The sequence below is a fragment of the Dama dama genome, chromosome 26 (genome assembly GCF_033118175.1).
Source record: "Dama dama isolate Ldn47 chromosome 26, ASM3311817v1, whole genome shotgun sequence".
Lineage (NCBI taxonomy): Eukaryota > Metazoa > Chordata > Mammalia > Artiodactyla > Cervidae > Dama > Dama dama.
Window position 1 is genome coordinate 34,389,332 of NC_083706.1, and position 14,798 is coordinate 34,404,129.

At 40.4% G+C, this 14,798-nt stretch overlaps 1 protein-coding gene across 6 annotated transcripts in view; it reads left to right on the forward strand.

Annotated features, from left to right (window-relative positions):
* The window catches only part of ADGRG6 (adhesion G protein-coupled receptor G6), a 150,961-nt gene that overhangs the window by 99,220 nt on the left and 36,943 nt on the right, over positions 1 to 14,798 (forward strand). For all 6 annotated transcript variants that reach the window (XM_061130004.1, XM_061130005.1, XM_061130007.1 and 3 more), the window contains 6 exons: positions 2,788 to 2,899; positions 4,061 to 4,125; positions 4,712 to 4,922; positions 6,267 to 6,438; positions 8,652 to 8,792; positions 12,165 to 12,284. In XM_061130004.1, the coding sequence (XP_060985987.1) occupies positions 2,788 to 2,899; positions 4,061 to 4,125; positions 4,712 to 4,922; positions 6,267 to 6,438; positions 8,652 to 8,792; positions 12,165 to 12,284 (821 nt within the window). The remainder of the gene's footprint in view (positions 1 to 2,787; positions 2,900 to 4,060; positions 4,126 to 4,711; positions 4,923 to 6,266; positions 6,439 to 8,651; positions 8,793 to 12,164; positions 12,285 to 14,798) is intronic.

Here is a 14,798-nt window from a genome sequence, read left to right on the forward strand (position 1 = left end):
TACCTGGTATGAAGGACAGCCCAAAGTTGCCTCTTCTGTGAAGTCTTCTCTGACATCATCATGTACAGATAGCTGTCACTGCCTGGGAGCCTCCACCTCATGCTGTCCGCAGACCTCGAGTACCGTCCATATAGAAGACTCTTGAATTTGCCTGGACTTATTTGTGTTCTTACACATATTTTCTTTAACTAGAAATTTCCTCTGGCTTGAGAACACATCTTATTTTTCTCTTAACACTCACTTGCCATCTCCTCCCCAGCAACCAGCACATTCCTGAGCATTTAAATGCATGAATAAATAGATGAATGCGCCTTGATGGGCATCTTTGAGAAAAGTAAATGATCAAAAACATGGGTAACAAAAAGTAAAGTAATCGTTCTAATGTTATGGTGACAGCTGATTAGGTGAATTAGTAGAGCTCGAAAGGGAAACTTTGACACATCTCCTTAGACACACATGCAGGAAATCGAAGTGAGGGAAGCAGATATTTCTCAGCCTCTAAAAGCATGATTATGACTACAGCCAGAATCACAGTGCAACAAGGAAGCAGGCTTCTTTTCTTCTCTGAGGAAACCCTCATCTCTAATGTGTCAGCATACATAGTCTCCATGGGGTCTGCTTCTGTAGTTCAACCAACCATGGATTGAAAATATTTGGAGGGAAAAATTCAGAAGGTTTCAGAAAGCAAAACTTGAATTTGCCATGCCTGGCCAACTGTTTACCTAGCATATACATTGTATTTAAAACTATGTACATAGCATTTACATTGTATTTATTATTGTAAGTAATCTAGTGATGATATAAAGTATACAGGAGGATGTACATAGGTTGTTGCAAATGTTACTACATTTTACACAAGGGAAATGAGCTTTCTCAGATTTCAGTATACTGGCAGGGGGAGGAATGTGTTTTCTGGAACCAGTGCCTCGAGGATACAGGGGGATGAGCAGAATACAAAGGCTCCTCTTTCATACATAGGGGTCTCCACAATGAAGGAGCTTGATGAATGTGGTTTGTACGTGACAAAGGAGCCCGTGAGGACCAGCCTTATCTCTGTTCCTCAGAGGTTGAGGAATCCCTGAACAGCTCTCTCTGCACACTTGGACATGTAATTTATACCACTTAGAGCTTCCCAGGTGGTGCTAGTGGTAAAGAATCTGCCTGCTAACGCAGGAGGCACAAATTCGATCCCTGGGTTAGGAAGATCCCCTGGAGGAGGAAATGACCACCCACTCCAGTATTCTCGCCTGGAAAATTCCATGGACAGAGGAACCTGGCAGGCTACAGTCCGTGGGTCCGCAAAGAGTCAGGACTGAGCACAATGCTACTTATTCCACTTAAATTCCATGTTGTATTGTTCTTCTGCAGAAAGTGAAATGAATTCGCTCAGTCGTGTCCCACTCTTTGCGATCCCATGGACTGTAGCCTACCACGCTCCTATGTCCATGGGATTCTCCAGGCAAGAATACTGGAGTGGGTTGCCATTTCCTTCTCCAGAGGATCTCCCTGACCCAAGGATCGAACCCGGGTCTCTTGCATTACAGGCAGACGCTTGACTGTCTGAGCCACCGGGGAAGTCCTTAGGGCTTCCGTGATAGCTCGGTTGGTAGACAATCTGCCTGCAATGCAGGAGACCCTAATTCTATTCATGGGTCGGGAAGATCTGCCAGAGTAGGGATAGGTTACCCACTTCAGTATTGTTGGGCTTCCCTTGTGGCTCAGCTGGTAAAGAATCCACCTGCAATGCAGGAGACCTTGCTTCTGTAGAAAAATTTCTACCAACTGGGAGAAGAAAAGCTCAAAATATAGATAGGAAAGTTATTTAAATGTTCAACTGGTAACTACACTACTGGTTTCCGGTAGTCTTCATGTAACTTGCTATTTTTCAGTACTGAAATATGAGATTTTGTTGTTACCGATACAGTGATTTTATTTCTATATTTTTAGAGTGTAAACTCTGAGTTATTTATGTCCTAGCTCTCACCCAGACAGTTTTTAGACAATAAGTGGGATGATTTGAGGTGAAGGTGTGTGTGCAAGATGTGTGGCCTACAGCTGCCTTCTTGCCATTCCTCCAGCAAATTGCCAGGTGAAACATGCTTGCAGAGCAACCAGAAATTGTTTCTATAAAACGTGCTGGCAACTCACCAAGAACACTGTTGAGGCACTATTTTATAGGCTTTTTCTTTGAAAAATATTAAATTACATTTTGAATTTTTCAGGACAGTTTTCATTTTATGTAGTTTTTTTTCCCCCAATAAATCTGTTTTACTAGGGGCTTCCCTGGTGGCTCGGTGGTAAAGAGTCCGCCAGCCATTGCAGGAGATACGGATTCAGTCTCTGGGTTGGAAGATCCCCTGAAGGAGGAAATGGCAACCCACTCAAGTATTCTTGCCTGGAGAATTCCATAGTTAAGAGGAGCCTGGCAGGCTCCATGGGGTCGCAAAAGAGTTGGACATGACTTAGCAACTAAACAACAACTATTTAATAATTTTATCTACAAATGACTTATGTTAGAATAATATTGTCTGATTCATTTTTATACTTGCATAAGTATGTGCTTTTATTTAATGATTTTTTAAGATACAATCTTGAATATGAAATGTAGCTAATGTTTATTTTTCATAGCTTCTGAACTTTTACAAATTCTGAACACAAAAACCTGTTATTTTAGTATTGCATGGAATAAATACCTAATTACCAACATTGTTGTTTTGCTCTCATCTTGCATCTCTAATTTCAAGAAATAGATTGATATTTCTCATGTTGGGTCTTGTTTTCACATAGGTATATGTCTGGCTGAGGAGGTGCCCAAAGGATATAAATGGCCAAGCATCCGACCTTCTGAATACAGAATTCCCTGTCCAGGGAAACAGGGCCTCTTTGCTTCACGAACATGGTAATACTTTCTTAACTCTTGCCAGCAAACTCCATGTACCTACTTTCCAGAGTTACAGGCGCTGTACCATAGTTTCCATGCAATGTATATTAATAGGAAAGAAGGACAGGAAGCTCTTTGTACGTCAAATCCATGTGAGGTAAAGATGAGGAAGGTAGGTTACCAAAGAAAGCATTTTTTTCACTTCAAGCAACATGCTAATTTAGCCTTCTTCAAAGAAAGATGGAGCAATTTGAAAACCAGAGGGAAGTTCTAGAGCAAAGTTGGTGAACAGAGCCAGCATATACGCGACATGACATGTATATACATGACATGGCATGACATGACTTGCATATACGTGACATGACATGTATATACGTGACATGGCATGACATGACTTGCATATACGTGACATGGCATGCCGAGTCTTTTTAAATCTTTGGAGTGGTTATCACTGGAGGGGAAAAGAGACGTCAGAAAGAAGAAAGACAAGATCCAGGTTAGGGCAGTCTGCTAGTGGAGACTGTTAGGGTGTGGGTTTTTCTCTATAATCGTTGAATGGAAACCTCAGACAGGTTAACAGAGGATTCACTGATTAAGTCAAATCCAGTTCCTCACCCTCCACCCCGTTCAGTGAGAATTTTCTTGCAGGGAAATTCAGACTCTGAAACTGCCCGTGTAGAAATACTTTGCCCCCACGGCTGGGTTTGACAAGTGGTGGAGAGGAAAGAAAGGGACTTGGCTTTGAATTGTGGTTCTGCCTCTTCCTGCCTGTGACTCCTTGGAAAATTCCTTGATTTATCTAAGTCTGTTTCCTCATCTATAAAACATGGATTATAATCTGCTTTACAGAGTTATGTGAAATCAAAATGAGATTTTATCTAGGAAGTTCTTAAAGTGGTGCTTGATCCATGTTAACAACTATACTTTTAACTTTAGTAACCTGATGGAGCCTACGCTAGGATATAAGCTATTGCTAGTATTTTTTTTTTCCCCTGATGCATGTGCCTGATTTTTTTTTCCCAGGAAGAACTTTTAATATGAATTTTATGTCCATTGTTATAGTCTTCAAATGAAACTTACCTAGATACCAACGGAAATTCTAAAGCTTATTATTAACTACTTTTGTCAGCTATAATGTCGTGTCTGCCAAATGTTTAAAATACATTTTTTGTTCTACAGTTATCCTGACCCTGTCAACAATTCTGTAGCCCACTGGGGGACTCCCGATACCTCCAATTGCTCAAGTAAGTGAGAGATGTCTTCAGTTCTCCAAGGCAAAATAAGATGACCTCAAGTTTCATGGTTCTCATCTTCTTTGGACATGTTCTGTTCTGTGGTATCATGTCCTGATACCACTGTGACATTAAAAGCTAAGCAAAAGATTGTTTGACTTACTTAAAGTAAAAAATACTGTTTTTGCTCATTCTGACTTTCTGTTATACTTATTCTGTAGTAGATTAACAATAGTAAGAAAATTTTGGAGAAGAGACTATGTAAATTAAGATTGTATGTGTGTGTTTTCAAGCAGCAAATACATACTTATTTAGTGATTCTGTGGGCATCTCACTTAGAACTATGTGTGAATATTGGTCCCTCCAAGTTATTTACCTAAGCTGCTTATAAGCACAATTTGTGTCTCACTAAAGAGAGAAGTTAGTTTGTGTGTGTAAAGAAATACTGTTGTCCTGTGAAAATCGGGCTAAGGGGTACATATAGGAAATCTGATTTGCTGCTTTACTGGAAGTGAAATATTATACTATGTTTCGGATTCCTAGAACTGCTCAGGATACACACATAAAACTGTATGTTGTTCTTCTGTCATATTTTTAGGGGAAGCAAATGAAGTTGCCAATGAGATTTTAAATTTAACTAGTGACGGGCAGCCATTAAGCTCAGCCAATATCACCAGCATCGTAGAACAGGTCAAAAGGATTGTAAATAAAGAAGAAAACATTGATATAACGCTTGGCTCAACCTTAATGAATATATTTTCTAATATTTTAACCAGCCCAGACAGTGATTTGCTTGAGTCGTCTTCTGAGTAAGTTTGTTTGTATTTCTTCCAGAGAGTAATGTTTACTGGATATATGTGGTATTATGTAGTTTCTCACAGATCTGAATGCTCAGTGCCCAGCTTTCAAACTTCAGATCTCTAGAAGATCCATTGATAATTCCCAAGATCATTCACAAAATGTACTTCAAAATTCTGTGGGTTTTGTTTTTTTTTTTTTTGAGAAAATAATTTACAAATTGATTAGGGTTGCCCTCCTGGCTAGGTAATGTAAATAGTCCCAAAAAGACATTGTTGGTATTTCCTTTTTTCATGTGAAAAATGTTAACTGGTGTAAATTCAAAAGATAAATTGTGTATATTTATATATTTAGCATAAATATGTATTTTTATATTTAGAATATATTATATATATATAAATTTATGGCACTAGTTTTTGCTTGCAAAGGAGATACTTAGCAAACACTCAGCTGACATCTTTTAGGTATAATGTGGTCATTCTTGGCTATTGTTCTATGGACTGTGACACAAAACAGCCGCTACTCTGTGACTGTTACACTTCTGAAATGAAAATGCCTAGGGAAGGGTGAAATACACCTATTTTTACATAATTCAATTTATATCCAATTATTTCATTTAATGTGTTAATAGTAAGATATTTGGGCTTCCCAGATGGCTCAGGGGTAAAGAATCTGCCTGCCAGTGAAAGAGATGTGGGGGACACAGGTTCAATCCCTGGGTCGGGAAGATTCCATGAAGGAGGGCATCCACTTCAGTATTCTCTCCTGGAAAATTGCATGGACAGAGGAGCCTGGTCGGCCGCAGTATGTGGGGTCACAGAGAGCAGGACATGACTGAGTAGCTGAGCATGCATGCATACTAAGATATTTTTTCTTTCAACCAGATTTCTTTGATGAAAATTTTATCTTTGTTTGAATGTATTCTCTAACTTACCTTATTCAAATAATAATTACAAACTTTTTTTACAGGGTCTTGCAATTCAAAAAATACTTTTATTATATTACTTCCTTTGATTCCCACTCAGTATAAAGTAGGAAGAGAATTTTTCGTATGAGGAAAGAAAGGCTAAAATAGATGAAAAACAGAGTTTGTTTAGGATAGCTTTATTGTTGCTTTTCTGTAAAGCATATATTTCTCTTCAAGTTTATCTCTAGGAGTCAGTGTTTTAACTGATATTATTGTGGCATGAAGTAATTAACTTAATGCGTATTCATATTAAGGTCAAAAAAAATTTTTTTTGAGATCAAAAGATTTAAGGATGATTTTATTTGGTTGGTATTTTGTCCTGCAGGAAATCACACGTGTGCAGGTACCTAAAATGTGTTCCTTAACAGTGCTGTTGTTATTTCTTTAGAGCTTTAAAAACAATCGATGAATTGGCCTTCAAGATAGACCTACAGAGCACAACACATGTGAATATCACAACTCGGAATCTGGCTCTTGGAGTATCATCTGTGTCCCCAGAGACCAATGAAATTTCAAATTTTAGCATTGGACTTCCAAGCAATAATGAATCATACTTCCAGGTAATAAGTTAGTGGTTTCTGTAATCAATTAGACAAAAATCTCTGATCTTCTGCTGGTTGCTACGGCAAGGAGATCTTGGTTCTAGGGATGGAAGGTAAGTCTGAAGTCTGACTAAGATTAATAACAGCAGTAGCCATAAGGCATGTGGACTCAGGGAGGAGGTATACTTTCAGCTTACCTTCTCCAGGAGGTGACAGTGGAATTAACTGTTAAACTATGAGTGAGTACCACCGTATTGGAAGTGGGATATGGGATTAGTTTAGTCAGAAGAAAGGGCTTCCCTGATAGCTCAGTTGGTAAAGAATTCACCTGTAATGCAGGAGACCTCGATTTGATTCCTGGATTGGGAAGATCCCCTGGAGAAGGGATAGGCTACCCATTCCAATATTCTCGGGCTTCCCTTGTGGCTTAGCTGGTAAAGAATCCACCTGTAATGCAGGAGGCCTGGGTTTGATCCCTGAATTGGGAAGATCCCCTGGAGAAGGGAAAGTCTACCCACTCCAGTATTCTGGCCTGGAGAATTCCATGGACTGTATAGTTCATGGGTTTGCAAAGAGTCAGACACGACTGAGTGATTTTCACTTTCCTTTAGTCAGAAGAAAGACCTTTTTAAGGACCCAATGATGGGAAGATGCATGGTGTGTTCTCTTTGCCAGTATTTCTCAAACTATTACCTTATAACCACCTAGAGAACTTACCAAAACAGATTGCTGGGGCTTCCCTGGTGGCTCAGTGATAAAGAATACAGGAGACACAAGTTTGATCCCTGGTTTGAGAAAGTCCCACATGAAGCAGAGCAGCTAAGTCTGTGTGCCACAACTGTTGAGTCTGTCCTCTAGAACCTGGGAGCCACAACTACTGAGCCCATGTGCTGCAACTACTGAAACCTGCAATAAGAGAAAGTGAAAAGTGAAAGTTGCTTAGTTGTGTCTGACTCTTTGCCCTGCCAGGCTCCTTTGTCCATGGAATTCTCCAGACAAGAATACTGGAGTGGGTTGCCTTTCCCTTCTCCAGGGGATCTTCCCGACCCACAGATCAAACCTGCGTCTCCTGCATGCAGGCAGATTCTTTACTGTCTGAGCTACCAAAGAACCCAAGAGAAGCCACCGCAAAAAGCCCACACACCACCACTAGAGAGTGGCCGCTGCTTGCCCCAGTTAGAGGAAAGTCTGTGCAGCAATGAAGACCCAGCAGAGCCAAAAATAAATAAATAAAAAAATTTCTGGGTCCCATCTCCAGAGATTCTAATTTAGGGCCCTGCGTGGATCTCCCAAGTTTGCACTTTTAACAAGTTCCCCCCCCCCAAAAAAAAACAAGTTCCCGGGTATTTGCTAGTACTGCTGGTGTGAGGATTGTATTTTGAGAAACAGTGGTATAGAAGGCTAAGAATGGCAGATGAAAATGAGGCTGAACAAGAAATTCGGGCCAGATTGATGGAGATCCTCTCTGACCTGTTCAAGTGACACTTTAGCAAATAATTGTTAGGTTCCTCCTATGTACTAGACAGTGTTAGCCACATGGGCAAATGAAATGATTGAAACATCACGCTTGACACGGGAGAACACCTAAACGGCTGGCCTGTCATGCTTCTTAACTGTGGAGATAATTCAAGATAGAATATCTAAAAATCTGTATATAAGGAAGAACTTTCTTTCTGCTTTGGACCAGCGGCTCTTTTGGAGTAATTCTGTTTCACATTTTAAGAGTTAAAAAGCAGTCAGCGTCATTCTCATTTCAGGTCCATTTGCAGGAAAACACTCTTTTGCGTAATCTGTTGGTTCAGGAAAAATGGTACCCAAGAACGCTCATAAAACTTCAGCTGCTTCCTCAGTGAAAAGATACTCATTCTTAGCAATAAAACAAATGAGCTCCAGCCTTTTTTTTTTTTTTTTCTGGTAGTTATTTTTTCACAGTGTGTTTTGAGAAAAACACAAAATCTTTTAAGTACATATCTAATCTTTATATTTGAAAATGTCAACTGATTTGTAGATTTCTCGGTTTTAGGTAAACTCAGTACATTTCTTGTTTTGCCACATTTGTAAAACTCAAATAAGATCCAGGCCTTAAGGGACTTGTACTGAGGGCAGAGACTGTGGTGGAGGTAAAGAGGAGACGAGGCTGAGTTTTGATGACGGCAGTTACTGTCCTAGGGAGTAAAGTTATCATTGCAATTCAAATATAATTACTCAACTGGTGTCTGTGTGTGTGACAGATGGATTTTAAGAGTGGACAAGTGGATCCATTAGCTTCTGTCATTTTGCCTCCGAACTTACTTGAGAACCTAAGTGAAGAAGATTCTGTATTAGTTAAAAGAGCACAATTTACTTTCTTCAATAAAACTGGACTTTTCCAGGTAAGTGTTCATTAACTTACTATTTTTCAATCAGAAATAGTTTCCTTGCTTAAAACGAAAGATAAAAGTTCAGGTTTCTTGAAAATATGTCAAGAGGTATAGAAAAATTAATCTACTATATTTTAAAAAGTTATTTAACATAACTTTAAATACTTTATTTCTGATAATCATATGCTTATTAATAAGATGTGTTCATTGAAGTTTTTTGAATAAATCAGATTAAGACTTGCGTAATGCAATTAGAAATGGAATTTGTGGAGAAGTGATTATTTCTTATTTCTTTTGTTAAGTATTTTATGCTCTCCAGCAATTTAGATCTTCAGAGTTAAAGAAATTGTGTGCCAAAGGAAAGGGTTTTTTCTTGATTCAGCGGGAAGCACTGTTTACATAATGAGCAGCATTCTTGGCTTTAATCAGTTTTCCCATTAGTATTTCAAATGGCCTTTGGCCTTCCCACATCCCCCGAGTAGTGTGGCATTGTGCTGAGCACATATTGTCATTTTTATTGGCATCGTTTCCAAATACTAGAAAGTCCCCTGCCAGCAAACACTGATGACCTCTGGTTGCCTTTGAAAGGACAGCTCATTTTGAGCAGTTTCACTGAACCCTGTCAGTAAAAGTTTTATCTGTTAAACTGAGGATACCTGTGTCTATCAAACAGTGTGACCTATCTGCAAGTTTGAAAGGCAGTAGAAGTGTTTTTCACTGCACTAGGCGTCACGTTTAGAACAATGGCAAAGGAGGCTACGGGGAAGTAAAAGGAGGAACATGGAACTGTTTATAGTCATTAACTCAAAACGCTTTAAAATGTTGTCAGCAAATGCTTTAAGAACAAGCTATATACAATTTTGGAGTAAATTAAGAATGTAATTACATGCAATTGCTCTGAAGGATTTAATAGCTACAAACACTTAAAAATGCATTTGTTAAAGTTATTGGAGACATGTAACAATGGCACCTTTTAAAATAATAGGAGAGGACTTCCCTGGTAGTTCAGTGGTTAAGATGCCACGCTTCCAATGCAGGGAGCCTGGGTTCAACCCCTGATCAGGGAAGTAAGATCCCACATACTTCCAGGTGTACCTGCCAAGCCCCAGCAAATAATAATAATACAAACAAATGCAGTAGGTTTTGGATGATGTGAATAGTGGGAGAAGAGGTCACTGAGAGGAGAGGGGGGCACTGGAGGAAGTCCTAGCGTTATAAGATCAGTCACTGTTTCATTTTGAGTCTCTTCTTCTCACGTGATCACTTCCTTCTCCTTTGGCATCTCCCAGTCCTCGACATTGTTAGGAAACATATGTTTGGTTTTTAAAGTAAGTTTATAGAAGCCTGAAAAACATGGAAGGTTCTAATGCTACTCCCCTCACAAAGGGAACAGAGTAAGAGTATTTTTTTATTAATTAATTTTGATTGCAGTATAGTTGCTTTACAATGTTGTATTAACCTCTGAAAAGTGAAAGTGTTAGTCACTCAGTCTTGTCTGACTCTTTGTGACCCATGGACTGTAGCCCTGCCAGGCTCCTGTGTCCATGGAATTCTCCAGGCAGAATTACTGGAGTGGGTTGCCATGCCCTTCTCAAGGGGATCTTCCCAATCCAGGGATTGAACCCAGCTCTGCTGGGTACCGTCTGAGCCATCGGGGAAGCCTGGGGCCATGTTAGCCTCTCTGTGTGTTAGTTGCTGAGTCTTGTCCAGGTCTTTGTGACCCCATGGACTGTAGCTCACCAGGCTCCTTTCTGTACCTGGAATTCCCCAGGCAAGAATACTGGAGTGAGTAGCCATTCCCTTCTCCAAGGGATCTTCCCCACCCAGAGACTGAACCCAGGTCTCCTGCATTGCAGGCAGATTCTTTACTATCTGAGCCACCAGGGAAGTCTTACTGCTCAGCAAAATGAATCAGCTATATATGTATGCATATCCCCTCTCTTTTGGATTTCGCTCTTATTTAAGGCAGGACAGTGTATTAAGTCGAGTTCTCTGAGCTTTACGGTATGTTTCCATCAGCCGTCTAGTTTATACATAGTATCAATAGTGTATATGTGTCAGTCTCTTCAATTTCTCCCACCCCTCCTTTTTACCGGAAAGGCTGGGTATCTCCAAACCATAGCCCGTTTACTGAAAGAGAACACACAGACCTAATCAAAAGCTATATTCTGGGTGCTGAGAACTAGGTAGCCTTGAAGGAATCCTGTAGTTATTCCAAAAGAGCTGATTTATAAGCTGTAATAGAGAAATTGAGGAGGTTCAACAAGAAATACAGAGGAAAAGAGAAAGTGATGATAATCTATTGTTCCCAGGCATTTTGCAGCACAGATTCATTAATTTGATTTCCTGGCAACCTTAACTTTGAAGTGGTAGCTACAGAAGTGGTAGCCACCAGCTGTACATTCGGAGATGGTAGAAGTTCCGGTGAAGTTTTAATCCAGTAGAATTACATTTAGGTTTACATTAGTAAACACTCAGCTTTCCCTGGTTGGCTGAGCTGGTAAAGAATCTGCCTGCAATGTGGGGCACCTGGGTTCTATCCCTGGATTGGGAAGATCCCCTGGAGAAGGGAAAGGCTACCCACTCCAGTATTCTGGCCTGGAGTATTACATGGATTCTGTAGTCCATGGGGTCACAAAGAGTCAAACACGACTGAGCGACCTTCACTTCACTTCACTTTAGTAAACACTCGGGCACCCCTAGAAGCTCAGACAGTAAAGAATCTGCCTGCAGTACAGGAGACCCGGGTTCCATCCCTGGGTGGAGAAAATCCCCTGGAGAAGGGAATGGCAACCCACTCTAGTATTCTTGCCTGGGGAATTCCATGGACAGAGGAATTTGGTGGGCTACAGTCCACGGGATCGCAAAGAGTCAGACACGACTGAGCGACTTTCGCTTCACTCACTTCACTTCTAGTAAACACTCAAGACTGTTGTCACGAACCTGAAAGATGAATTGATTTTTATTTTTCACACCATATTTCCTTGTTATTTCTTTAGTGGAAAACAGCTTCATCTATTTTTTATGGTAGGGAAATGATCTAACTGTCTCGCAACTTTTTATGAGTGTATATTATTTGTGAGTTTGCATTGTTTCAGATGTTAACTGGCTGACATCAGTCACAGCAATCAAGAATGAAGTTTTATTAACATTATCTTGCAGCATTGGCTCTCAGATTCCTTCAATGTATTTGTTATAATAAGGGAAATAGCAGAGCTCTTTCAGGAAAGCTAGCAGTTTGATCCTATAAACAGGATGTTCTATAACTGAAGATCTTAAGTGTAAGAAGTGCTGACAGACTGCTTACTTTGGAACACCAAAATAAAATAAAAGGGTGTACTTCTGACTAATACACAGTTGTTTTTTTTTTTTTTTCTTTAAAAGGATGTAGGAACCAAGAAAGGCACCTTAGTGAGCTATGTGATGGCATGCAGTGTTGGAAACATTACTATCCAGGATCTGAAGGATCCTGTTCAGATAAGGATCAAACACACAAGAACTCAGGTAAAGAAAAGCTGCAGACAGCCATGGGGCAGAGGCTGACTGTTTCGTAGAACTCTGAGGCATCTTTTAAAACATGGTTAGAAGTAACTTGTACATTGTAGGTTTCCACAATGGGGAAACCACCTAGTCCGGTAGTCCTATAATGTCACAGCAGATGATGGCAGTAGGATGAGGGAGGGAAATTTAGCCTTTTCTAGGATTCAGTCATCTGCAGAGAAATGAGAGTGAAGGAAAGAACCACTCCTTTTAAGAAACGACATATGATTTGATGCTTTCAAACTGTGGTGTTGGAGAAGACTCTTTAAGAGTCCCTTGGACAGCAAGGAGATCAAACCAGTCAATCCTAAAGGAAATCACTGAAAGAATATTCATTGAAAGGAATATTCATTGAAAGGACTGATGCTGAAGCCGAAGCTCCAATACTTTGGCCACCTGATGCGGAGAGCCAACTCCTTGGAAAAGATCTTCATGCTGGGAAAGATTGAGGGCAGGAAGAGAAGGGGCTGACAGAGGATGAGATGGTTGAATGGCATCATCGACTCAACGGCCCTGAGTTTGAGCAAGCTCTAGGAGTTGGTGATGGACAGGGAGGCCTGGCCTGCTGCGGTCCACGGGTTCGCAAAGAGTCGGACACAACTGAGCCACGGAACAACAACAACAAATAATTATTGGATTGGCCATAAAGTTCATTTGTATTTTTGTGCGTCTTACAAAAAAACCTGAACAAACTTTTTGGCCAGCCCAATACTTCAGCTAAATTAGATCTAGACACAGTGCACAACTGTGTCGTTCAAGGTTTTTGTTGTCTTTTTAAAGTCAAGTGAAAGTTAAAGTCGCTTAGTTGTATCTGACTCTTTGCGAGTATAGCCTACCAGGCTCCTTTGTCCATAGAATTCTCCAGGCAAGAATACTGGAGTGCTTATCCCTTCTCCAGGGGATCTTCCTGACCCAGGAATCGAACCAGGGTCTCCTGCATTGCAGGCGGATTCTTTACCAGCTGAGCTATCAGGGAAGCCCTTTTAAAGTCAAAGATGACTGAAGCTGGGAAAGCAGAAGGGAAATGGGAGAAACAGGAGAGAGTTGGCTTATTTTTTTTGAGAGGTTAGTGCTTGTCTAAAACCTTGGCACATGTTGCTTTTTTTTTTTTTCCCTGCTTCATCTGTTTATTTGATAAAATTATGTGGGGGTTCTTATTGTCCTCAGTGGCCTAACCACAGTGTTCCCCTGTTTTATAGAGGCTCCCAGTCACGGTTTGACTATTAGGCAGGCAGGAAGGCAGGCGGGAAGTGACCTGGCTGATAAGGAGTAAGGCTTGGAATTGAAGTCTACTAAGAATTCGCCTTGCTTTGTCACGGAACCCTCTGAGACTTCCCTGTTCTACCCTTTGGCCTCCTTTGTTTCAGCTCCTTCATCCATAAAGAATTTTTTTTATCGTGGTAGAATGTGTTGTTGTTCCATAAGCTCAGTCGTGTCCTACTCTTCACAACCCCACGGACTGCAGCACGCCAGGCCTCCCTGTCCATCACCAACTCCCGGAGCTTGCTCAAACCCATGTCCATCGAGTCGGTGATGCCATCCAACCATCTCATCCTCTGTCACCCCCTTCTCGTCCTGCCCTCAATTTTTCACAATATCAGGGTCCTTTCCAATGAGTCGGCTCTTGGCATCAGGGGGCCAAAGTATTGGTAGAATATACATAACATACTATTTTAACCATTACTAAGTGTGCAGTTCTGTGGGTACATTCACACTTCTCTGCAACCATCACTACATCCATCTCCAGAACTTCTTCATTTTCCCCAACTGAAACTATGTCCCCATGAAACACCTCCCATCCCTCCTCTCTCAGTGTTCGGAAACCTCCTTTCTCTTCTGTCTCCATGAAACTGACTATTTTGATATCTCATATAAGTGGAATCATACAGTATTTGTCTTTTTGTGATTGGCTTATTTCACTTGGTATTTTCGAGTTCTATCCATATGATAGCATGTGTCATAATTTCCTTCATTTTTAAGTCTGGATGATATTCCATTGCATACACACACACACACACAGACACACACACACATTTTGCTTATCCATTCATTCGTAATGGGTACTTTTGCTGCTTCCATCTTTTGTGAATAATGCTGCTCTGAACATGGTTGTGTAAATATCTGTTTGAGTCCCTGCTTGTGATTCTTTTGAGCATATATCTAGAAATAAAAGAGAATTTTGAAGATGAAGTGAAATTTTAGTGTAAAGAGCTTTGCTAAATGCTTAGAATTGCACTTTACTGTGAGACATAATTAGTAACCTGCAGATAAATGGATAAGGTGATGATCCCTTTGGAGCTATAGTTGATTTCCATTTGAAGTCTGTGAGAGCAAACCCCTTAAACTGCCTGCTGTTCTTGGATCATATTGCTGTGGCTAATGGTGATCTATTCCTTTGTGAAAACCTTAGCATTTTTACTCATTTCCCATATTCAAATTGTATGATTTTTTTTTCATTTATTTTAAACACAGTTTCAC